The following is a 25,819-nucleotide window of genomic DNA, read 5'->3' as shown; positions in this document are numbered from 1 at the left end:
TGGAAAAATTTAGGTTTCACCTCCTTTCAAATTCTTCACTGCTCAAAATCCAAAGCACGTTTTTCCAAGGAGTAAGGTTCCTCAGAGGGGAACAGCAGTTCTTAGCGCTATCTGGTTGCAGGGAATATCATCTGTACTCCCCTTTTAGCAAGCAGTACATTTCAGGCTTTTGCATGTTCTAGCTCTACATTGAGCTTTGACTTTATACTTCTCCACCATCTCTGATTACAGTTTTTGTGGTGAAGGAAGAATGCTAATGTGGCGCATTTGCTATAATGCCATCTTACCATCACTCTGCCCAGTTAAGAGGATGCGTTCTTTCTCTACAGCACACAGCAAACGAAGTAAAGGGAAAGAGAAAAAGGCTCTTTATAACAGTCCAGAGTCACACACCTAAAAGAGTTCTGCATACTTTACCTTCACATAAAATTCTACCCAAGACATAACCTACAGTAAAAACAATTCACCTGATTGAGGTAACATATCAAGCTGCTTAGTCCCCATGTTGCAAGGATCATGGAAGCGTGTGTTTGAAGTGTTTGTGCTCTGGAAGTGACAACAAGTTGGGAAATAAATGAGCACAATACTCTCTTGTAACCTCCTGGCATTATACTTTTTAACAGATGAGAAAAAAGTAAAAAGTCTGAAGCTCTGAAACATTTTTCATGTTGCATAGTGTCCCCACTGAAATGCTTGATAAGAGACACAGTGACGGGCTGATACTTCAATGAAAAAAAAATCATGAGTTATTGCAAAAAAAAAGTCTTGTAAGCATGTCTCATGCAATGAGGGGAAAAAAACCCAACCCTTAGGACTGAAAATTTATATCTATGCCCTACAAATGTCATGTTATCCTTCCAGACAAAAGTCTTAGCCCTGCATACAGAGCTATTAAGTTCAAGGATGCAAAACAGCTTTCAGAAACAGTAAAAGAGGCTAAGAGGATTTGGATATTTCAGCATACCTCACTAATTTACATTGAAGCTGACCAGTCTGCTCCTATTAGTCACTCAGAACAATCACTCTTTTCCCAGCAGAGCTTACTCATTTGCAAGATAAAAGGAAGACATTTCTGCACATGCCCATAATATTCTTCACCACTGGGGGCAGCTTTACATAAGACTGCATTCACTGAAACCAGAGCAACAGTCGGACGGAGCTTTCAGAATGACAGTACGCAGAAGTGAGCAGAGCTTGTTCGTTGCACGGGCTTATTCTACCTTCTATGCTACAAAGCAGCTTCCTAGCCGGATCGGGTACTAAGTAAGGGAACTGCTGTGCTATGGAATACAGATGTGTGAATTCAGATAGCTAAATGGTGCTCGGAAGAATCTAAAATGCTTTCTTATAAAGGGAAATTTTAAAAGCCAGGTTCCTAACTATAAAGATGCAAAAACGTAACATCCATGAAGATCCTATTACCTAGGAAGAATTTGGCATTTTTCTGCGAATGCTGTATTGGGATTGATTTATTCTTGGAGTGTTCTGCATGGCTGGCAAAGAATAATGTTCCAAAATCGGTCCATCTCCCAAGGGGTCCAATTTTTCTTCCTGGGTGTCAGCGAGCCCTGACTCACTACAGTGCAGCTGACAGGGGCTGCCATGCTTGTGGCACACTAAGCAAAAAACAAAAGACCTAAGGACGACCTTTGAACAACACAAAGGATGGGTATGTTTTTCATGTTATTTTTTTAATATACAATTCATAGACACTGCATAGCCTCTGCTTTAATTGCTCCATAGTCTTACCTTTATGTGATTTGTGATTACAGTTAAATTGCTTAGGGGTTACACCTTTTACCCAACTGTTTTCTTCAGTATTTATAAAGGCATTCTTTTAAAAAATCTGAGTAAAGAAAACAATGTGAAAAGTAGTTGAGACAAGCTAGGGGTTTTTAAGTGATTGTTGAAATAAAGATTTTAGCATGATTGAAAGAAATGACTGATGTGTGGGGGGATAACTTTTCTAAGTTGTTTTTATTTCCAGGTTTCAATGTAATTAGGCTACTGAGCGGATCAGCTGTAGCTCTGGTAATAGCCCCTACTGTATTACTGACAATGCTTTCTTCTGCTGAACGAGGATGCCCTAAGGGCTGTAGGTGTGAAGGCAAAATGGTATACTGTGAATCTCAGAAATTGCAGGAGATTCCCTCAAGTATATCTGCTGGTTGTTTAGGTTTGTCCCTTCGCTATAACAGCCTCCAAAAACTAAAATACAATCAATTTAAAGGTCTTAATCAACTCACCTGGCTCTATTTAGACCATAACCACATCAGCAATATTGACGAAAATGCTTTCAATGGAATACGCAGACTAAAAGAGTTGATCTTGAGTTCCAACAGAATCTCCTATTTTCTTAATAATACCTTCAGACCTGTGACAAATCTCCGGAATTTGGATCTGTCATACAATCAACTGCAGTCTCTGGGATCTGAACAGTTCAGGGGCTTAAGGAAGCTGCTGAGTTTACATTTGCGGTCCAATTCCCTAAGAACCATCCCTGTTCGAATATTTCAAGATTGTAGAAACCTTGAACTGTTGGACCTGGGTTATAATCGCATCCGAAGTTTAGCAAGAAATGTCTTTGCAGGCATGATCAGACTGAAAGAGCTTCATCTGGAGCACAATCAATTTTCTAAGCTCAACCTGGCACTTTTTCCAAGGCTAGTCAGCCTTCAAAACCTTTATTTACAGTGGAATAAAATCAGTGTGATAGGACAAACTATGTCCTGGACCTGGAGCTCATTACAAAGGCTTGATTTATCTGGCAATGAAATAGAAGCTTTCAGTGGACCTAGTGTTTTTCAGTGTGTGCCCAATTTACAGCGCCTCAACCTGGATTCAAACAAGCTCACATTTATTGGTCAAGAAATTTTGGACTCCTGGATATCCCTCAATGACATCAGCCTTGCTGGGAATATATGGGAATGCAGCAGAAACATTTGCTCTCTGGTAAACTGGCTTAAAAGTTTTAGAGGGCTGAGGGAAAACACAATAATTTGTGCCAGCCCAAAAGAGCTGCAGGGGGTGAATGTTGTTGATGCAGTGAAAAACTACAGCATCTGTGGCAAAAGTACCACGGAAAGGTTTGAATTAGCACGAGCTCTCCCAAAGCCAACGTTTAAACCAAAACTCACCAGGCCTAAACACGACAGCAAGCCCCCTCTACCCCCAACTATTGGAGCCACTGAATCGAGCTCTGAACCCGAGCATGACACAGAACACATCTCCTTTCATAAAATCATAGCAGGGAGCGTGGCCCTTTTCTTGTCTGTGCTTGTGATCCTGCTGGTAATCTATGTGTCATGGAAGCGTTACCCAGCCAGTATGAAGCAGCTGCAGCAGCGCTCTCTCATGCGGAGGCACAGGAAAAAGAAAAGACAGTCACTGAAGCAAATGACTCCAAGCACACAGGAATTTTATGTAGATTACAAACCTACCAACACTGAGACCAGTGAGATGCTGCTGAATGGAGCAGGACCCTGCACGTATAACAAATCAGGCTCCAGGGAATGCGAGGTATGAACCATTGTGATAAAAGAGCTTTTAAAAGCTGGGAAATAGTGGTGCTTTATTGAACTCTAGGGACTATAAAGGGAACGTTTTTCTCACTTCTCTGGCACAGCTCTTCCATGTCACTTATTTTGTACATTCATAATACTGGTCATTTTATTCTCATACATAATCAAGTCATTGAAATTTAAATACCGCAATCAATGTGAAGTCTGAGCTCGGTTTAATACAATACCTATTGTACAAATCCTCTTCTGATTTCATTAAAGTCTTGCTTGTTTTTAAATAGAAAACTTCTTTCATAACTAATCCACTGCACCTGCAGTGAGTGTGCTTCTGTTTAGGGAGAAAGATCACAACAATGATGAAAAATAAATCAAACCCAGCTCCCTTCCCAGTCCATGCTCTGAAACTTGCTTTTTGAGATAAGGTACTGTAGCTTCATAGGAATTCTGATTTTTCCGAGTCAAGAGATGGTGCAGGAGTAGCTCTGAAAAACTGCCTGATTTCTGCCTAACACATGACATAATAATAATTAAAAAAAAATTCAGTCTCAGGCTTGAGTCATCAAACCAAAAGCAGAGTAGGCTAAATATAAATTTTAAAATAAAAAATGTAGAATGGGGCTTATTCTACTGCATTATAATAGTTTTTCCTATGGCTGATAATTCGTAATTGAAACCTGTTTATGTGACTTCACACAAAAGGTGCCAGTGTTTATCCCTTACACCCAGTTGCCTTTCAGAAAGTAGTCAAAAGGCATTCATTAAGTGAGAAGCAGAAATTCCTTATTGATGCAATTAGAGGAAATGAAATGTGCAGTAGCAAAAGCAACACCACTTCCTGCACACATTTGTACAAGTGCTCATTAGAAATTCTCTTTTCAAGACTGTCAAAGACGTTAATGTAGCTGAAGAAACAATTAAATCTTCCATTTTCTTCTATTCCTCTCTATTTGCTGGGCTTGGTAGTTGTTGTGATGTGTTCTGTACACTGTCTCTCTAATAACTAAATAAAGCTTCGTTGCAATCAAAACCAAACAGTGTACATTTTAGAAAAACAGCAACTGCAAAAGAGCTTTCAGAGAAAATTTGTCAGTCATCTAAGTACACTGCATCCAAAAATCCTTAAAGAAGCCAGTGACAAATTATTTTTCCCTCATACCAAAACCCTGATGACATTACAAGAATTCAGATACTCAATTTTAATGTGAATTCATTCATCAGTTGTTTTGGACAAAATACAGATTTGTAAGCTGGCTCCTCCCTTTCCTCTCTCTATAAAAGCTTTTTTTTTTTTTTTCTTCCAGTTGCTTAGAACATAACATCCTTCATATTTGGAAAAATAATCATATATTCTATGTATTTTGATGGTCTTCTGAACACAGATGTTTTCTTTCATTCTTTAAATACTACAGCAGCACCCATATAGAAGTAGAGTTAGTTGTGTAATTATTTTGTAACTTGATTTGGCTTAGTAAACTGCACATCTTCAATCGTTTGGAAGAGAATGTTTCTTCAAAGCAGTTTCACTGCAGCAGATTAGAGGAAGCAAAGCCTTAGCAGGATGTTCTATTGAATTTTTACTAGAAAAATAATCATCACAGCCAATCTCCTTGAAACATGCTAGATACAATGAAAACAAACCTATGAATCATTTCTTTAAAGAAACTAATATACTTGAAGGGTATTTGGCTTTTGTGGTGGTACTGTTGTTGTTGTTTATAGCATATAACGAAACCAGTCTCATTTTCAAGGACTGTGGTGAGTAAGAATGGAAGCTTGAGACTATACTGAACCCTGCAACACTGAGATCTTATTTTATTAAATATAGAAAGAATCCTGAACATTTAAATGATTAAACATTTAATAATGGAAGTGCTGGAGATGTTTTAGCAGCACTGAGCAGACTGTAATTTTTAAGCTGAATTGTAGCTTAAAAGTTGATATTGAAAGTCAATATAAATTGAATTAACTTAGCTATTACAGGATTCAGTTTTCCACCACCAAGTCTTGGTAACCTCTGTGCTGAAGGATTATAAATTTGCCTTAAACTTATTGATAAGAAGAGGCCGACCCCCAGCTCACTACAAGCTCCCTTCAGGAAGTTATAGAGAGCAATGAGGTCTCCCCTGAGCCTCCTCTTCTCCAGGCTGAACATTCCCAGCTCCTTCAGCCTCTCCTCGTATGGCCTGTGTTCCAGACCCCTCACCAGCTTTGTTGCCCTCCTTTGAACACGTTCCAGGGCCTCAATGTCTTTCTTGCAGTGAGGGGCCCAAAACTGGACACAGTACTCGAGGTGCGGCCTCACCAGTGCTGAATATAGGGGAACAATCACCCCTCTGCTCCTGCTTGCAAGACTGTTTCTGATGCAAGCCAGGATGCCATTGGCCTTCTTGGCCACCTGGGCACACTGTCGGCTCATGTTCAGCCGAGCATCAATCAATACCCCCAGGTCCATTTCCTCTACGCAGTCCTCCAGCCACACCGCCCAAGCCTGTAGCCTCACCTGGGGTTGTTGTAGCCGAAGTGCAGGATCCGGCATTTGGCCGTGTTGAAACCCATTCCATTGGCTTCAGCCCAGCTCTCCAGCCTGTCCAGATCCCTCTGTAGGGCCTCGCTACCCCCAGGCAGATCCACACTTCCAGCCAATTTGATGTCATCTGCGAATTTACTGAGGGTGCACTCGATGCCCTCATCGAGGTCATCAATAAAGATATTGAAGAGGACAGGACCCAGCACCGACCCCTGGGGAACACCACTCACGACCGGTCGCCAGCTGGATTTGACTCCCTTCACCACCACTCTCTGTGCCCGGCCCTCCAGCCAGCTCCTTACCCAGCCAAGAGTGTACCCATCCAAGCCTCGGGCTGCCAGCTTCTGCAGGAGAATGCTGTGGGAGACAGTGTCAAAGGCTTTGCTGAAGTCTAGGTAGACCACATCAACAGCCTTTCCCTCATCCACCATTTGGGTCACTAGATCATAGAAGGAGATCAGGTTGGTCAAACAGGACCTGCCCTTCACGAACCCATGCTGGCTAGGCCTGATCCCCCGCTCATCCCGCACATGCCGCATGATCTCCCTCAAGACAATCTGCTCCATAACCTTCCCTGGCACCGAGGTCAGGCTAACAGGCCTGTAGTTCCCTGGATCCTCCTTATGACCTTTCTTGTAAATGGGAGTCACATTGGCAAGCCTCCAGTCTTCTGGGACCTCACCAGTCAACAAGGAGCGCTGACAGATGATGGAAAGCGGCTCGGCTATCATCTCCGCCAGTTCCCTCAGCACTCTCGGGTGGATCTCATCTGGCCCCATCGACTTGTGGCAGTCCAGTTGGAGCAGTAGGTCTCTGACTGTTTCTTTCAGAATCACAGGGGGGTTAGTGTGCTCCCCAGCCAAGATTACCAGGTCAGAGAGAGGGGTATCCTGAGGATAACTGGTCTGACTTTTAAAGACAGACGTAAAGAAGGCATTCAGAACCTCTGCCTTTTCCTTATCCTCAGTGGCCACATTCCCAGCCTCATCCAGCAAAGAGTGGATATTCTCCTTTGTTCTCCTCTTACTGTTAATGTATTTATAAAAGAGTTTCTTATTCCTTTTCACCCTAGTGGCTAGGTTAAATTCAAGCTGGGCTTTTGCCTTTCTGATTTCACCTCTACACATCCTAACGACTTCCTTGTATTCGTTCTGAGTGGCCTGTCCCTCTTTCCACAGCTGGTAGATTCTCTTTTTCTCCCGGAGCCTCAAGAATAGCTCCCTATTCATCCACGCTGGTCTTCTTCCCTGCCGGCTCATTTTGCAGCTCAGGGGGACTGCCTGCTCCTGCGCCCTTAAGACTTCCTTCTTGAAGAGCAACCAGCTCTCTTGGACCCCTTTACTCGCTAAGACTGAATGCCAGGGGACTCCCCCTATTAGTCCCTTGAACAATTCAAAGTCCGCCCTCCTGAAGTCCAAGGTAGCAATTTTACTATTCCCCCTCCAGGCTCCACCATGAATCATGAAGTCTATCATTTCATGATCACTCTGCCCAAGACAGCCTCCAACCTCCACATCTCCCACCAAACCTTCCCTGTTTGTGAACAGCAGGTCTTCTTAACATATTGTGATTGTGAATGAGTTGTGAATAGCTGAGTTTGACGTACAAAGTCTTTTTAATGCCTTATTATATCTCAACACTCAGGAAAAAAAAAAAAAAAAAAAAATCAATCCCATATTCCCCTACAGAAAGCAATTCCTGTAAAGTTATCACCAACTCCCTTTGAAAAATATTTCACTATGGGACTGAAAAAGCAGCTAAGGCCAGTATGTCATTAATCATAGATGACAAAAATAACAAAAATTCAGCACATTTATATTCAAATAGACACGCTCAGATCAACTGTATTATTTGTTGCCTGAGAAACAACAGGCAGACTTCATGTATTGCCAACTATGCCCCAAACACAGATGAACGTGTAATTGCTGCTATTGCTGCTGTCTTATTACACAAAATAAAATGCCCAGTATAACTAATTGAACCTTCTTGCACAGCCTGAGGCCTGAGAATTGAGTCATTTAATGCCACTCTAGTGTCTATGGCTTAGAAAACACTTTTTAACCAGCTTTGTAACATGTTAAAACATACAAAACCCATGCTTTAAACTGCACAAAGACAACATGAAATAAACTAACCTTAATCCCACTACTGTAGAATTAAACACTATAGAATTGACTTGTTTTGGGAGACTAGGCCACCAGAGTCACAAATTTTAATCACCTTGTGGGAAATAACGTCAACTTAACTGAACAATCTTCAGTTTCTGTGAGAGGTTGCCCTTCTAACAATACAAATGAATATATAAATACAAACGAAATGATAAATCTTCAGAGATTTCAGAGAAGAAATTTGTCTGTTCCCCTTTCATCTGGATGTACAGAGTTCTTGTCCTGCTTTGTCTTGGCTTTAGGAATTTTTGATGCCAGTCTCTCACAGAACTCTTAAAGTCTTCCTGGGTTGATGCTGAGAGATCTTCAGAGGGCGCGTAATATCTATGATGGCTTTTAAAGCCCTACTCCTCCTTCAAGTATTTCAGGCACCAAATTGAGGAAGGAGATGCAGGAGATGTGACAAAATGCCTTTTATAACTTGCCTGTCCTTTAATGGCTTTGATGCTGTCTGTATATTCCAAGTTGAGAAGAGCAAGATTGCATTTATAGGTGTTATTGTTTGTTTGCCTGTTTTAAATCAACCTATTCCTTTCCCTGAGTCTCAACTAGTGTTACCTAGTGTTTTGGAAGTACCATTTGAAGATCAAGGCATTTCAATATAGAAAAAAAATGCAGAACCCCTTAATGACAGTTTTCATTTTCATTGGTTTAGCAACAGTCAACAGTTATTTAAACAGTGAAAATAGAAATGTCAGGGGGGATCACCAAACAAAGCTGTTTCATCTTATAGCAGCACCCCAGCAAGCTGGAAAGTTGTCAGCACATCCTCTGCCAGCCATTCTACAAAGACCTTGCAACAATCTCTCACATAGAAAGTTTATACATGGCATGTTGGGAAGATGGAAAAAGAGATAACAGATTTGAGGTAATTTGCTTGAGATCACACACCAACTGAGTTCTGGGAAGACAAATCCAGTCACTTTCTGCAAAGGCATCCTCTTAGCCAGTGGACTAATTAGCTTTCCAGTTAAAAGACTGAGATGCTATTCACTACCTCTTAAAATACTTGACTATATTTTAGAATACTAGACAGTACAGAATGCACATTTTTTGAAAAGAAAATAACTAACGTACTAAGCAAATTCAAGCAGACTGGTGATGTTCATTCACTGTGCTGAGATTACCTCCAGCAATTGTAGAGTAGAAGAATAATAATGAGACCAAGTGGCTTGAATATAATGAATGCAAGCATCTCTGCTGGCTGGTAGGCTTTAATTACTCACTATCTGCATTTACACAGTCTTCATGGATTACTGTTTGGTTTTTTAAATTTTATATGAACTGGCAAACCTCAATATAATGTTCAATTGCAAAAATGAACATAAGTTTACAATATTTCTGCAAACACAATTAAAAACTCTCAATTTACTGCAAAGGAAAGGTCTTTTCCATCAGCCGCTCAACTCTAGATAAATATTCTCCTAGATGAATTTCTGTGGAACAATAGTGACATCCAGTGGGTAGTAAGCTTAATCACAGGTCTCTATTGAATACAGATTTGTTTGCCTTTTTACTTTGTATTCTTCTGCATAACACGATGACAGCAGCTAATCCTTTCATCAAACTAAGCACTCAATTGTATTTTAATTTCATTTCTGAGAGTCATAACCTGAACACAGTGAATGATGGAGAAAAGAATAGATGAATGCAAGCAAGAAATGGTCTATGTGTAAAGATCCACTGTCAATAAAAGATAAAAAGCACTAAGCATTAAGAATAGGAACTGTAAAGTAAAAATAAGTTTTAGAACTTATTACCTATAAACATAACTAAGTTACATTAAGATAGTATAAAAATTTATACTACAGACAACTATTTCAACTTCCCAAAACAGCATAAGATTAAAAGCAATTTATTTTTACAAGAACAAGAAAGGTAACATGTCAAAAGAAATGGGACCCAATCCATTTTAACAAGTTAAAGGTACAAATAATGGAAAAATTACCAATGACATGAGCACACAGCATATTTGCTTGGAAGAAGGTTATTTGTAGCAACTTGCTGGTCTGTTCTGTTGCAAGTACTTTAGGCCTGAGGGTACGTCAACACCACTGGCAATATTTTAAAATACAGTGAAGGATATAAGTCAATGAAATCAGGTTTAAAGCTACTGTAGATATCAGTCAAATCTGGTTTCCTTAAGAAGATGCACAAGCACTCATTTCACTGCACACTGGATGAAGTAGTTACAGTTTTAGATTTCACGTACGTGGGGTCAACTGTCAGATAATGTGCAGCCCTTGTTTTTGTTCCTAGCTAGCTTTCTAGAATTGATGCTATGACAGCAACACAATACAGAACTTCGATGTGATCCTTGGGGCTACAGCCAAACTATCTCTTGGCACAAGGGTGAGTGGAACAAATTGGATGCAAAAAAAGGAAAAAGGGACAGCATACAAGAGCTATGAACTGACCTGCAAGGCGGCTATAAATTAATAAAAAGTAGTATAATCAAGACAGTCCACGATAGATAGCTGGAATTTGATGGCCAGTATTTTACCTACCAGAAAAATTCTATCAAATTTAGAACTAGAACAAGCCTTGTAAAGGCAATCATGAAAAAAGACTTGCAAGGAAAGGTAGTATGTTTTATTTGACCTACCCACTATAGAGATCACATGTCCCTAAAATTCTTGTCTTGTTCATGATAATAGGCTATCATGGCTACAGCATTAGTATTCAAATGCAAGACTGACCACTACTTGCTAAGAAGAGATGAAAGGGTTGCAAGACACCTACTCCTTTATTAGGCTTTCCTTTCTGAACACATGAATGAAATTTACAGTAGTTATTACAGAAAACGTTTTACATCCATGTGAAAACTTTTTAGGGAAACAATCTTTAATTCTTTCTTACAGTTTCTTACTGTTTCTCACAAGCTCTTTACCTTGTATTGAAAAAACTATAGATCTAATCTCAAAAACAGAGATCCCTCAATTATGTCTTTAATCCCTAAAAGTCTCTTCCTATGTTCCTGTGCGACTAATACATTGGCCACTATTAAAATAAGGACAAAGGAAACTGAAACATCCAAATTACTCATTTACTTACACTCTGAGCAAAGACATAAATACTCCATGATGTTTATTGCTTCACCATACCACTGCAAAATCATCTGCCCAATCTGCATGCAAATCCTTTCCTTATTCAAACTAACCAATTAGATAACTAGCTTGATCTCTTCATTGCTTACTGCTAGAAAATGAACAAATAAACAAACAACTTTGATATTGGCAGCTGCCTGCAAGTGTTGTAATCGTGAAGTCAGCCTTTATTACAGTTATCCTTGCTTGACAACTGTAGGAGGTACTACTGGATATCATGTATTATAGCTGTGCCCTACCTCCTAATGTGATATATGAACTATATGATAACTTTGCATTTTTATAGACACTACCATTTATGTGCAAATTGTACTGAGAGATGGAAAACAGAAAAGACTCAGGAAAAAGGACTTTATATAAACAGTACCAGTAAAACATCAAGAAAGATCAGTGAGATTTTCCAGAAGTAAGCAATTTTAAAAGATACCAAATCACATTCTAAGCTAAAATTGCAGTGTTAAAATAATAGCGTTTGTACATTTCTTAAAGTATTTCTGTTGTTTCTTTTTGTTTGGTTGGTTTTTAATTGCTACTATCTGATTCTGGGCGCTTTGAAATATCAAACAAAAAAGCTTCTCAGTAACTTCTATTTCAAAGCTAATTTAATCAAATGGAGAAACTAACTTCCTCTGATGTAACATGCCTTTTCTGAAGCTGTAGGACTGAGTTCACATAGAAATAACCAAAATGCTTTTCATCTTACTGTAACGTTGTCTCTTGTATGATCACTTGCAACATCCTTAGCAATGATATAATACTACTTGTTGATAACATGGATTACTCTGTCTGGGCCCATTCCCCTGGCATTTTTTCTGTGCTTTGTGGCAAAACATGAGTTGTGTTGATAGGTCTAATGTACAGTTTGTGATCAGGAACATCATACTGCATGTTCGAATAGCATTTCTTCTGTAGTCACTGGTGCTGCAGAACTCATGTATCTAACTTCAAATTAAGCACCATATTTCCCACTTCCTTAAAGACTACAAAGCTCTCAAATCAACACCAAAATAATGCAATGAGATTGCCAGCCTCTTCTGCCATTTCAGCTGTAACTCAGGAGAGAAAACATACTCAAAAGGTTCAAAGGAAGAAACAAAATCTCCAACGGAAGCTGGGCACCCTAACTGCCTTTGTAATTCTTCCTTTCACTGTCCACGTTATTACAAGTGGTTGTGGATAGAGGAAACCCGAAGCCTGAACATGCTTTTCATTACAGCACTGATAGTAAGCAGTAATGCATTAGTCATACAATCTCTGCACCACTGAAAACACAATCATCATAATTGGATTCCTTATTCCTTATTCCAAAATACAGACTTTATAATGTATATTGCAGCTTACTCATTGTTTCTTTTTGCATATTTTTTTTTTTACTTTTCCAGTTATGCAGAAATGTCTTTGGCTTGCAGTAAATTGTGCAAAAGCCACAGGTGATAAAGGGGAATGCAGTTTACAAAATGCAGACTAGAGTCATACAGAAAAATACTTTAGACTTCAGCACCTTAAATAGTGTTTGTTTACTCATTTTTCAGTTTCCTGTGGATTAATTTGTTTACTTTAAAGCTGGGAAGATTTTCAAAATTTGCAAATGGGAATTCAAGCACACAAATGACATTCAGTTCTTGCAATAGTTGGACACAAACATTTGATAGAGTGCTACTCTTCTCCCCTTCCCCCCAGAGTGAAATTTAAACAAGACTCTGTCAGGTATTCAAAGTGCTCTGACCAGCTTCATGAAGCTGGTGTTAAATATCACCTTGCAGGTCACATGCAACTTTTCTTGGAAATCAAAGTAAACATTTGTACATCAATCGTGCAGATACTGGTAGATACATCTTACTAAGATTGTGTGGGATGTTTATCAAAAATGTATGTGCTTGGAAATTGTCTGCTGAACCACAAGAGGCTCTGCCACAAATTCCTGCCACACAGTTCAAATTAACCAACCTCGGAAAAGTGATCATTTATGATTCAGTTTAAAAAGCTGCTAGAGACTTAAGAGTATTTTTAATCAGACGAGTTTATTCCCATATTTCTTGCTAATGACAATCAGAGTAACCTTATATAAAAATATCTAGCTGAAGTTTGAGAAAAGGATAATGTTTTCCTCTTCAAAAAATAGTAACATCAAATAATAATTCCAGTACAGAGCTTTTTTAGCAGCACACTATGGTTTGCAATATAACACTGTCATATCATTGCATTAGCCTTCCAGCCATCTGTAATGAGTCACATCCTCAGAACAGTGCAGAGTTCACTCTGCATTGCTTCATACCAGCCAGATTCTCCTTAAACACACTGTACTACCCAGAATACATATACATTACAAATAAAAATATTTTCCAATTTAAAAATGAATTTCACTTCACATAACACCTGTGACCTAGAGTGTATACATATACTTAATGTCCACGTTCCAAGAAAGGATCACAACACTGGTAGAAACCCTTCAATGGGAACTTTTCCTATGGCTATTTGTACCTATTCAAAAACAGTTCATACTTTTAGAACTAAATGTTGAGTTTTCCCTAATTTTAATAATCCTTAACTACAGTTTCCAAACTACACTGCTGATATAAATTTGGGACAGAAGCAAAGAGAGCAGCATTTTTATATGAGCTCAAAAGCTGCTTACCACTCCTAATTAGTAGCCAGTAACTTGTCTTCATTAAATAACTGTTATCCTTCAAGCGTAAGTACTACCGGACAATATATTTCCCTTCATCCATAATGACACTGGCAATACATAAGTTACAATGGCAGATAATATGGAGAGGGAGGGAAGGAAACTAACATTCTAAATCAGAATTCTGTACATTAAATCTTACATCTTCCAATTTAAAAAGCACATATGTAGAAAATAAACAGTTTACCCCAAGGGAAACAATAAACACTGTGAGGTAGTCTGCATACAACTGCTAGTAACCAAGCTCTTTTAAATGAGAGTTTGAACTTAAAGCTTGTATTTATTTTTACAGCTCAAGGAAGCCAACAGCCAAAGCATTTCAACATTCCTATACTTTATATATATTTATTTTAATTTTTGCTTATAACATTTTTAGGACAAATTTTGAAATATTAAAGTGATAAGTAATTGTATATCAGACGTAGCAGAAGAGAACAACATTGTAAGGGAAGCTGTGTGTGGCATGCATTTGACATTGACTTGCATGTACTGAAGTCCAGCAATATGGAGGTGTTTCTTTTTTTTTTTTTAAAAAAAAAAAAAAGCTTGATAAACACAGTAACTTAATTGAATATACACAGTTTCTTACTATCCAGAATAGGCTTGTCTGTAGCTAAAGCATATGTTCAGACTTAGAAGAAAATTTATTTTGTAGCAGTGCAAATTAATTTGCAATAATATCACAATAGATTGCACTCTCAAATCTAAAATCATGCTGTATTTGGGCTGTAAAAGTTTCTTAAAACTTCTATATTGTAATTACAGTAATATAAGTAATGGAAGTAATTCAATTATAGCAATATAGTAATAAAACGATTATTTTTTCTTTAAATCCACAGAGCTACTGACAAGAATGCTTTGGCTTCATGTATAAACTAACATGGCAAATTCTAAATTTAACAAGGACAATCTCTTAAAAAAGCCTCACTAATCACATCCATCAAGTATATAAAATACATCTTGTCAGCTAAGAACAGAGGACTTCAATTAAATGTAGAACCTTATTCAGCACTTCAAGCTGTTAATGGCTCAAGCTCATTAATGAGATGATGAAAAGAAAGGGCTCCTATGTACAGAGTCTATAGTGAGAATTTATTACCAGTACTCATTAATTCCACCTCAGCTCATATACTTAAGAAGCTGTCCCACGTTTAAATCAACACTTCAAATACCAACAGAGAAGGATACAAAAATATTCATGTTTGTGAACATGCATCGACATGTATTTTGGGGCAAGAGAGAGAGAGAGAGATGTTCTTTTTCCCTAATATAGAGAGCTCCCAGAATATACAGTGTGATACCTTAAACTGCTTCAGTCTTGTTGATTTGAACCTCAAGACAACTTCAGTCAAAGCTTGCTATTTGATAACTCCTTGCAAAGTTCCAGCAGTTCATTTGAAAAAATACTTCTAAATCTTTCCTTAGACACTCTGGCTACCTAAAACTAATAAAGTTTACCTGCAGGCACCAAAGTTCTGCCTCAGAAACAAATACAGAAGAGTTTGTCCTTTAAGGCGTGCAAGTGATGAGGCCTTATGCAGATCAGAGGAAACCATCAAAATGGCACTTCAGGCTATCCAGCATTTTGATTTTTCAAGTAATAATAAAAAACACTAACAGCAGACCATAAACCACGCCCAGGCTCATAAAATTTTATGATTATTTTGGACAGTCTTTTATTTAAATTTGATCAGAAAAGCAATGGAAAGAGGTTTACAAAACCATAAGTGAACAATTGTTCAACTACAGAAGGACTTTGGTCTCTGATGTGAAGAAAAAAACATTTCTCAGAAACATTTCAATTAAGCAGCCTCATGATTCATGAATTTTCATCCTTGTAAAAGATTGCAGGACTTTCCATGTGCTTTTAACCTTAAGGAAGGCTATTACTGGAATTTTCCAGTTGCAAGATATTTAAGAACTAGCCTTACTTCTCAAAGAAAGGAAAAATATCAATATTCTGATTTCTTTTTCAGATTTCTCTTTCCCAAACACTTCATTTCCTCTAGTTCACAGTCCCCTTTTTTTGATTGCCTATTTCCTAGTATGAAGAGAACCTAAGAGCATCCAAAAACACAAACATATAAGATGCCCTTAATTTCCAGTCTACCATGTTCTGCAGAGCTCTGCAAGGCTCTTATTTACAACTCAGCTCCAACAGTAACATTAGAACAAAGAAATATTAGAGAAAATTTCTCAATAATTTTACATTACTTCAGCCAGAAAGAAGTCTCACTGATCAAGAAACAAAATAATAGAGTGAAAAAATCATGCTCAGCTGCTCAGGAAATAAATTAAATCTAATAGAGTGTTTTGAATGTTTATACCTTCTGCAGAAACCTGTACTATCAATTTTTAAGTGGAATTAACAATGTTCAAACATTGTTATGCGTGAGAAGACCAAAGTTGTCTCAGATTATGGGCATTGCTGTAGCAGCTTTTAGTTACAGAGAATTGAACTTTTTATATCGATGCTTTACTTGGGCACTATATGGATAGAACAGGCCGTGTCCTTAAGCTGTGAAGAGGAAGCTGAATTGCCTAAGGTTAATTTCACATTAGCTAAATTATTAATCTCTACCAAATATAGTTTTTACATTCTTGAAAAGAACTCTGCAAATAGAGATCCTCTATTTACAGAAAGGTTAGTTTACAAGTTAAACAGCAATGCTACAGCATATAGACCACACTTCTTCAACTGACCTGGTTAGTTAAAATGCAGAGTTATAACAGGCTCACTTACAAATGCAGCTGAATAGCCCATTATCCCTTTTCCCGAGTAACACCAAACATTTTACACCTGTGTAGTAGGGCTCTTTCAGAAATTCAGAAAATATGAGAAAAAATTTCTGATACGTACTCCAGAAAAGGGAATCTTCCCCTTTCTAAAACATTTCAAATAAAACATTTTCCCAGACTTCCCTTCTCAGTATCTGTACCCTGCACCTCTTACCTGTACGTTTATTCAATTTAATGCTTGTTTTGCATCATTTAATACTTCCACTTCCTTGTATCCTCAACAGAAAGGAAGAAACAAGCACCATCATGTGGTATATTTCCAGCATAAAACTCCAAGTCCAGATTTGTTGAATGAATTCAGGAGAACATATTAACAGCTTTGAAGTGGGAGGATAGCTGGCAGAACTGCAATAAAACCTGTGCCAGGCAGTAGATGGAACAGGATTGAAAATGGAAATCCACCTGCTACACAGCCTAGCTAACGTGCTGCAGTGGTGCTGCATGCTTCTATAAGAAAGTAAAAGATTTGCAAAGGAATATTAACTTTAAATTGTACGGGGATTAAACTGTTTGGAAAACAGCCTGAAATAAAAGAATGCCTCAAAGTCAACCACTCAAAAGTAGCAGACCCCTGAAAACACAACCTTCCCCTGTTTCTTAGTTTAAAAACTGTAGAAATCACTGTGAGAATTACAAGGCTCATTTAGTCAATAACAATAAAACATAGATACTTGAAATAAAATAGTTCCATTCCAGTTTTGACTGTATCTAAGTCAATACCTTCACATGTTGTACTGCTTGCTCATTCACACAGAGCAAATGTTCATCATTAGGACAAGATAATCTTTGCAAATTCTTTCCAATCCAAACCATCCTATGATTCTATGTTTTATAACAGCACCGTAAAATGAAACCTCTAAATATTCTAAATCAAACCTTGAGCACAAGATCTGTAGAGAAAAACCTTGACTGGGTTGGAATTTGAGTCCTTTCCAAGGAGAGCTTGAAGCTTTCAGTGACCCAAGCAGCTTCTGTATCCTTTAGAGAAGGAATGTATCTTTTAATCAGACATTTTGTGGTTGTTTTTTTTTTTCTTTTTTTCTTCCATGGTGAGGATTCACCAATGCACTCACAGGAGTTAAACTATGTAACTACTGAAAAGTCTAGTGATCCCCACAGCTAAATCAGCACAACTTTTAAGTCTCATCAGCTTTACATTTAGCTTCCCAATAAGCCTACCAAAAGTGACTGAAAAGAAACTGCTCTCTAGGTCATATCTTTTTTTCTAACGAAGGAATTCACATAAGACCTCCACAGTGCAGTCTGTAAAAGGGCCTCTTATTGGCAAAATCGTACTGAATGGTTCAAGACTGTTAGATTATCTTTACAATTACCTTCACTTTTTTTTTTTTTTTTTTTTTTTAATGCCAGTAAAGCAATATGAATCAACTGAAGAATCACTGTATATCCTTCTTTCCCTGCCTTTATTCTACTTAAGGGTTTGCTTAATGAACAAAACAGTGCACTGTTTTGGTCCTGGTGCTCCAACAGCAGCATTAGTTTTCTCAGGTTAACCATCAGCTCAAGTGCTATTCTGCTTGACAGTAGTAATACTGACTATAAGAAGAACAATATATAATAGTGATTGCTTTCCTATTCTATTAATGTGCCAGAAATCAAAGTTTGTAGAGCTTGTGGGAAAGAAGCCAGTGACTATTAGCTTTCCTTTTGTTTTAAGCTTTTAAAACATTAGGAGTTTATTTTCCTGCTCGCAGCCTACGACCTGCAGAGTTGAGGCTGAAGTACAATACAGAAATGCAGTAAATGTGTGACAAGTTTAAAACAACTTTTCCAAAATGTGCTGGTTGTCTTTCCCCAGCCCTAACAAAAAATATATATATATTTCAAGGCATTTGACTTTTTTTTCCTACTTGGAGTAAAAGTTGGAGAGCTTATTTTCAAACAGATGTGATGGAGAGAATTTCAGGAACAGTCTTGTGAAATTTCCACTAACTTTGCACCACAGATGTTACCTGATTTTGTAACAAAGAAAAGCCTCCCGTTTACACAGTGGCCAGTTCAGTGTATCCCCAGACCTCCCCGAGAAGTCCTGCAGAGTGGGCAGTACCTGACTATCTTTCAAATCTTCAGTTCCATGTCAGCGGACTGGACAAAACAGGGCTGGAGCACTCATCTCTTCATCTTTGCCACCAATACGAATACAGCACATCCTACTGATACTAGAAGGGAGAAATCACACTTCTCATTCTCTCCATTTTGTTTGATTCAGGGTATTCAATTGGAACATAAGATTTTTCCAAAGGCTAGGTGTCCTACAAAATTCAAAGGAAGAGGAGCTTATAAGGCAGTAGCACAAGGACTCTGCGTATGTTACCATAAAAGCCACAAGGGTGTTTCAGAAAGTTTAACCTTCGTAACTAATTCATACATCAAAGCATTCGAAAAGGTTAGCTGAATTTTAAAGAAGCCTGTCATACGCTGCAGCTTGTACATCAGCAAAGTAGGAAAGTAGGACACTGATATTATGCTGACAGGAGGTCTTAGCATTTAACAATTTCCTCACTAAATAAGCATGACTTGTGATGGCTGCAACAAATCCAGTTTTCTCAGTATCAGCTTTTCAGCCACTGAAAGAGGGAAGGATTGGGGGAAAAAATGGCCTGGCTTGCCAACTTCCCCTCTCAAGACAATGAGTGCCCTTCCGATGGCATCCACCCGCTCGCATGAGGCATGAGGACAAGGCTGGAAAGCCTGAAACATAATGCCACTGCTGTTGGGGGTACAGACAGGAACCGTGAATGGCCTACGCTTCCCACAGATCTTCACAGACATGCTCTACACTAAGGTGACATGCTACATTAGTCACTTTGGAATTACTATTTTTAATCAATCTAAAAGAATTGTTGATTCTAGCATTTAGAAATTCATCATGACTGTGTTATACACAAGATGTGAGGGAAGCCAGCACTACAAAGAAAGGATAATTTTGCCCAGAGGAACCTTTGTTGCATTCTATCTTTCAAACTATTTGACTAATTAAATTATATTCATATATTCCTGTTCCTCACAGAAAACGTAGCAAGAGGCAGGAAGGCCAATATGTTCAAGGGAGAGGATGATGGTTGTTTCCTGGAAATTAGGATCAGGTTGTTTGGCTATTTTGACCCGTAGGTGAAAAACATCTGCAACTACCCTTCACATAGATTCCTTTCATGGAGAAAAATCTAGTGTGACTCACACTGCAAATGATATTATATTTCTGTTTCTGAGTCCTCCAGGCTGACGGCTTTCAGTAATAGACTGCACATATCTTTATATAATTGCCTTTTTCGTGTTTAATACTTCAGTTGGGAAGGTCACAGGCAATGATCTGATACGCTGCCACGTGTGCCCACCTGCATTCAATTCCTCCCAGACCACACACACACACAAAAAAAAAGGTCACAAAAGATCTCTTGTGATTTTCTCTGCTAACTGTCCTAATGGTTTTTGTTTTGAAAGACAGTAGACATGGACATAAGACATATTTCCTTGAAATTATGCTCTCAACAGGATGAAAATAGAACAGGATAACATCTCTGTTTTGGTTCTTTGTTTGGTGCACGTAGAAATAACTCAATCTGGTATGTAATTGTTTTTCTTACTCAGAATTTTAGCTTGAAACAAAAGCAATCACTTAATTTTCTGTGAATTTCTATTAGAAAGTAAACAGATCATTGAGTCAGATATTAATTAAAAATTATAACCTTCCTTCCCAATTGCTTTATAGTACAATTAATCATTTGTAATTAGAAATAAATATCATTCCTTTAAGTAATTCTGACAACAAAAACACTGATGCATTTTTCATTAGTCTTGAAAGACTTCAAAAAACTAGGCAAGCATTATTAACGCCATTTATACAGCAAAGACATCTCAGCTGGTCTCCTTACAGACTATGACAGACTGGGAGCAGACACTCAACCTCCTGCTGTCTCTCTGCAGCTCTGGCCACTATCTTTGTAACTGCCTGTTCCACATATCAGAGGAATTTTGTTTAATCAAGCCACAATGCATTTCCATTCCTATCTATACCCTAAAACTAGTATTCAAGTAAATACTGTACATAATCAGTAGGTAAGAAAATGGCTACTTCTTTTACTACTTATTGCGTTCTAAGAACTTTTTCAAATGGTTCACTCCATTTGAGATGGATGGAAAGAACAAGTAGAAGGGAGGTTGGAGTGCTGGAATGCCAAAGCCAGACATGCCACAGCTCTCAATCTATATAGCCTTCAATGTGCAAAGAACTTCCCTAAACAGTACAGCCCTTGGCTGCAGTTAAGGAAACCATACTGGAAACTTCTTTCATCCTGCATACATGTTAAAACCTGTGTCTTCATCTTAGCTATGGTCTACTGTTTACTTTGGCACAACTGAATCACTGATTTTATTTTATATAATTACACTGATCACATTTTTGATTGTCAGATTAGCATAATCTCAGTTTATACAGCTAAAAATGGATGTATCCTTATTCCCTTTAAACAAATTGCTAAAGTTTAGGCATTAATATTGTTTTCTTTTTCTTACAAGAAGTAGAGAGAGAGAACCCACAAAGAGTGGGCAGAAAGAACATGAGTCAGATATAGTGAGTGAAAGATTAGGCAGCAGCAAGGGAGCAGCTTTAGGCACTATCATCTGAATTTGAAAATGCACAGAATATGTTGAACTAAAACATAACCTTAATCCCATAAAATCATACTTTCAAAATCGTAATTTCAGAGGTGTTGTTTGAAGTTCTACAGCGTGTCAACACACGAAATTACTCAGAGTCTATAATCACCACCACAATAACGTACACCTGTTCTGATTTGGCTGATTTTCCTACTACGTTGTCAAGTGTAATCAATAGTTGCCTGTAGAACTTCAACCAAACTTAATGTTTTACTGCATGACAGCATAAAAACACCACATTGGAAAGTATATTATATTTTTCATTAAAATAAATAAACAAAAAGTTTCTCAATACACATTCCAGGAGTTACAATCACCATAATAAATACAGACTTCATGTTTTTAATTTCAGTTTTAAAAGACATTCCACTTTGTGAATTATGTCTGTTCTTTCTAAAGTGACTCATGATCTGACATGAATACATGATTGCTTAGACATTCGAGTTCTGTCAGATCACAGTAAAATTATTACTGTGAATGTCTATCCAGGTGAATATTTTCTGAAAACTGAGAAAAATAACTAAATTCAGATTTTGTATTTAACACCTAATATAAACAAACCTCAGCTGCAGCTGAAATAATAACTTCATGCTAACAGTGCTAGACAAAGTTCAGTTTTGTTGTTTGCTAATTCTCACATTTTTACTTGTTATTTTTCCATCCAACATGACTAAGAAAGAGCATGCTGACATTGTGGTTAATTCCAAAAGACTGAAGCTTATGGTTCAGAAAGTAACCCATTTTGATGCTACTGCTGGCAAGGAGCATTGAGACAAATCTGTTTAATGAACTAATGAAATCCAGATAGAATAAGGACAAGAAGTTAAAAGTCAGTATTATACTTCAATATTAATACTACATAGTTCACTCTAAAAGTAATACTTCCTATTTATTTCCACAGAAACACAAGAGCACAAGAACAAACACTTGATCCAAAAATGTTATTTGAGAAAGTAAATTCTCAGCTACCAAACATTATTTTTCAAAATATTCACCACAATTACCTATGCATTCTTGCCAATGATGAACAAGACTCTGCATGCCACGTTTGTAAACGTATGCGCCAGTGGAGATGACCCACTGTCATCACTGCTGAAATGCAGCACCCCTTGACTCAATGTACTCACAACCGCTGCTCCATAAACATTCAGCAAGCATTCATGAATGTCAATGGCTGCCATTTTTCCACTGGAAGAACTGAATTGCACCATGCTTCATGTCACTTCCATGTCAGATGCTATTTTGCCAGACTGTCTGTCATCCGTCATACGCATCCGTCATAAGCAACAAAATGCAATGGAATGCTGGTGGAAAGATTCAACATCTACAGCCATACCATCAATACCTGCCTCTGATGTCACATAAACAGGGAGCATTGCTTTCAAAAAACCCCTGTACGTACAGAAATGATGATACACTTTCTGCACACAAAGCCAGGAGAATCCTCCTGCATTCCTAAAAAAAGGTGCCAAATTCTACAAAGTGCCACATTCTACTTTTCCCACTCCCTCACTGCAAAACATGACAGCACACGAAAAGGGACTGCAAGTGGCGTTTCAAAAGTCATTAAATTTTGTTTCAACCTGTTGACCATTTTAGTGTGACAAAGGAGCTGGAATAATAATGAGAAACCCTAAATCACTTAACATTGTGACTCTCTATTTAAAAAGCCCAGATCATAATGATATGTAATACAATAATCTACTTAAATTCAGGGACGCATCAGTAGGAGCACTGACTGTTGTGATACCTCCATCAGAAATTTAACAAATTTATATGCAGGGCATTTTACTATTTGGGCTTTCTCCTGAGATGATGACACTGTAGTCACATAAGGAAGTCTCATAGTGGAGATGACCTATATCTAAAAACAGGTAGAAGTACATGTTTACAATAAAATACAAGATATAGTAAAACAACGGTGAATAAATACATATTTTTTCAGTTTTATCTATTAATTCTTCATGCGCATTGATCCCATATCGTACTTCTATCTTTAAATAACTTATATACAGATGCTTTCATTGTACATTTAGAGATGAAATCTTTGTACATAGAAATTCTATCAGATCATCACTAATTCTAGCAGCAAGTTCTACAGACGAATTGTGAATAAAAAGATTAAGAGGTCCTTTTAAAATGAGTAACATATCATTAGAATCAAGTCCTTCTAAATGTTTTGTTCAGGAAGCTCCAAATCATTTGTTTCTACTTGATCTTACATATATTACATAATTACAATTGAAGTCCAACTCATGAGAATAGGTGAACTACTTACAGAGAAGCAGTTATTGTTTTCAGTACATTTCTAGCCTATCACATCCATGTCCGAACCCTGCTTATGTCATCACTATACTCTTCACAAGCCTTTTGAATGCAGAAGATAGCACATAGTTTTTCCTCACTGCTAACAACTTGCTTAAGCCCTAAGAACATATGTTCAAATTATTCCTACTATTGCCAACAGGCAATACTTTACACTTCTCAACAACTTATTTTTCGTGGTATGGTGCTGCTCATTCATCTAGCTTTATTGAGCCCTGGAAGATCCTGGTTGCCCTTCCTGAACTTGGCGGATCTTAATAAATGTATCCTATCTGCAAATTTTGCCTTTTTTTCATGGAAAACTTCAAAACATACTGCTTGAAGCCAAATTTGAATACTTGAAGGCTCCCTGCTGTTAACCCTAAGCTGCACATGTACACTTCATTCCTTTTCTTCTTGCCTGCCTCTAGCCAGTTCCCATCCTGGGAAACTACTTTCCCTTTCACAATTTAGTTTTCTAAATAGCCTCTCTAGCAAATGCTTTCTGAGAGACCAAATAAATTCTGTGAATGTACTGTTCTTTACCCACATTACTCTGTCAAGAAACACTTATTAGCTATTTTAATAAAGCTGTTCTAGAAAATACAGCTTTCTGGGTAATACTTTTAAAAATTTAAGACAGGAGTAGTTGTTCTCCATCTATCACATTGACTAGATAGAATAATTAGGTGACCAATAAAAAGCAGGTATCTGCAGCAGCATCCTCCCAGCAAACATATACAAAGGACATTCTAGGAGTGGTTCTGAATTTTGTTCTTGCTCACCCCAATGTTATCCCTATCAACTGGAGAAGTATAATCACACACATCAGTACAGGTTCAGGGCTGACCTGCTAGAAGGGAGCTCTTCAGAGAAGGACCTGAGTGTCCTGATGGACAACAGACTGGCCACGAACCAGCAGTGTGCTCTTGTGGCCAAGAAGGCCAAGGATATCCTGGAATGCATTAAAAAGAGTGTGGCCAGCAGGTTGAGGGAGCTAACAAAACATTTTATTTGTTCTCTGATTTAATTATGCTTAGTGCTAGGTTCCAACAGGGTGTTTATATTAGGCTAGACACACAACAAAGCACTAAGGCTTAACAGTGTAAAGAAACAGCTGCTATCTTCGTACATATGCACTAGAATGAAACTAGAAAATTTTATTACGAAACTATCATTCTGCAGGGGAAATTCAGTGTATAGTTCTTTAATTTTCCCTTTGAAAATCAGTGAGATGAATATGAAAATCAAGACTTATTATGTTAAAAATTATCATTCAAGCAATGAGTGTAGAATTAAGTTTGATTTGTCTTATTGATAAACAATGCAAATGCATGTAAATGACAAATTAAAACCCACTTATTTTATAGTTGGCAAAAAGAAGTGCACATAATGCTAGATGAAAACTACCTACTGTACATATACAAACATAGCCAGTATTCAGAGAAAAGCATATTTAGTTCAAGTAATGGCTGTCATTCTAACAACTCAACCATGAATGCCTTATAACAGAGCAATGAAATTATTAAAATAACATTACATGCATGTTTTGTTTATAAGTTACTTGCTTGGGATCAGTCACATTTCTTGCTATTCAATTAAGTTACCATCTTACAAAACCTAATATTGTCATCTGAGTTATTTTGCACTAAGGAAAGTTTATTTGTCCATTCTATATCACAGACATACCTCACGGACTGATAAGCATTCCAATTTATACACATCTTGCATATATAAAAACGGAAGCCACTGCTTATTAACTACAACAATTAAATACCATAAAATGATATTTCCAGGTAACTTCATGGCACTACAACCCCAGCACAATGTAATTGTCTATGCAAATTCACATAAAAAGATAGAAACCTACATGTTGAAAGCTAAGCTACCAAATCCAAGCACAAGAACCTTAACTTCTGTTCCAAAGATACTGTACAGGTGTGAGCTGTGCGGGGAGGACAGGCAAACACACAGCCTAACTTCACAGGAGCAAACTTGATCTGTAATTATGAATCTTACCTTGCCATCTA

General features: G+C 37.7%; 2 protein-coding genes across 3 annotated transcripts in view; one reads left to right on the top strand and one right to left on the bottom strand.

Annotated features, from left to right (window-relative positions):
- Positions 1-25,819, bottom strand: part of CTNNA3 (catenin alpha 3) — a 408,816-nt gene that overhangs the window by 226,715 nt on the left and 156,282 nt on the right. The window lies entirely within an intron of this gene.
- Positions 1-25,819, top strand: part of LRRTM3 (leucine rich repeat transmembrane neuronal 3) — an 82,068-nt gene that overhangs the window by 112 nt on the left and 56,137 nt on the right. Inside the window, exon 2 of the mRNA XM_042818179.1 lies at positions 1,988-3,519. Coding sequence (XP_042674113.1) covers positions 1,988-3,519 — 1,532 coding nt within the window. The remainder of the gene's footprint in view (positions 1-1,987; positions 3,520-25,819) is intronic.

Source organism: Centrocercus urophasianus, unplaced genomic scaffold (genome assembly GCF_019232065.1).
Source record: "Centrocercus urophasianus isolate 14NV4802_14NV808 unplaced genomic scaffold, USGS_Curo_1.0 seq_17, whole genome shotgun sequence".
NCBI classification, from domain to species: Eukaryota; Metazoa; Chordata; class Aves; order Galliformes; family Phasianidae; genus Centrocercus; species Centrocercus urophasianus.
The sequence above is the reverse complement of the archived record's forward strand: the minus strand, read 5'-3'. Positions and strand labels throughout refer to the sequence as shown.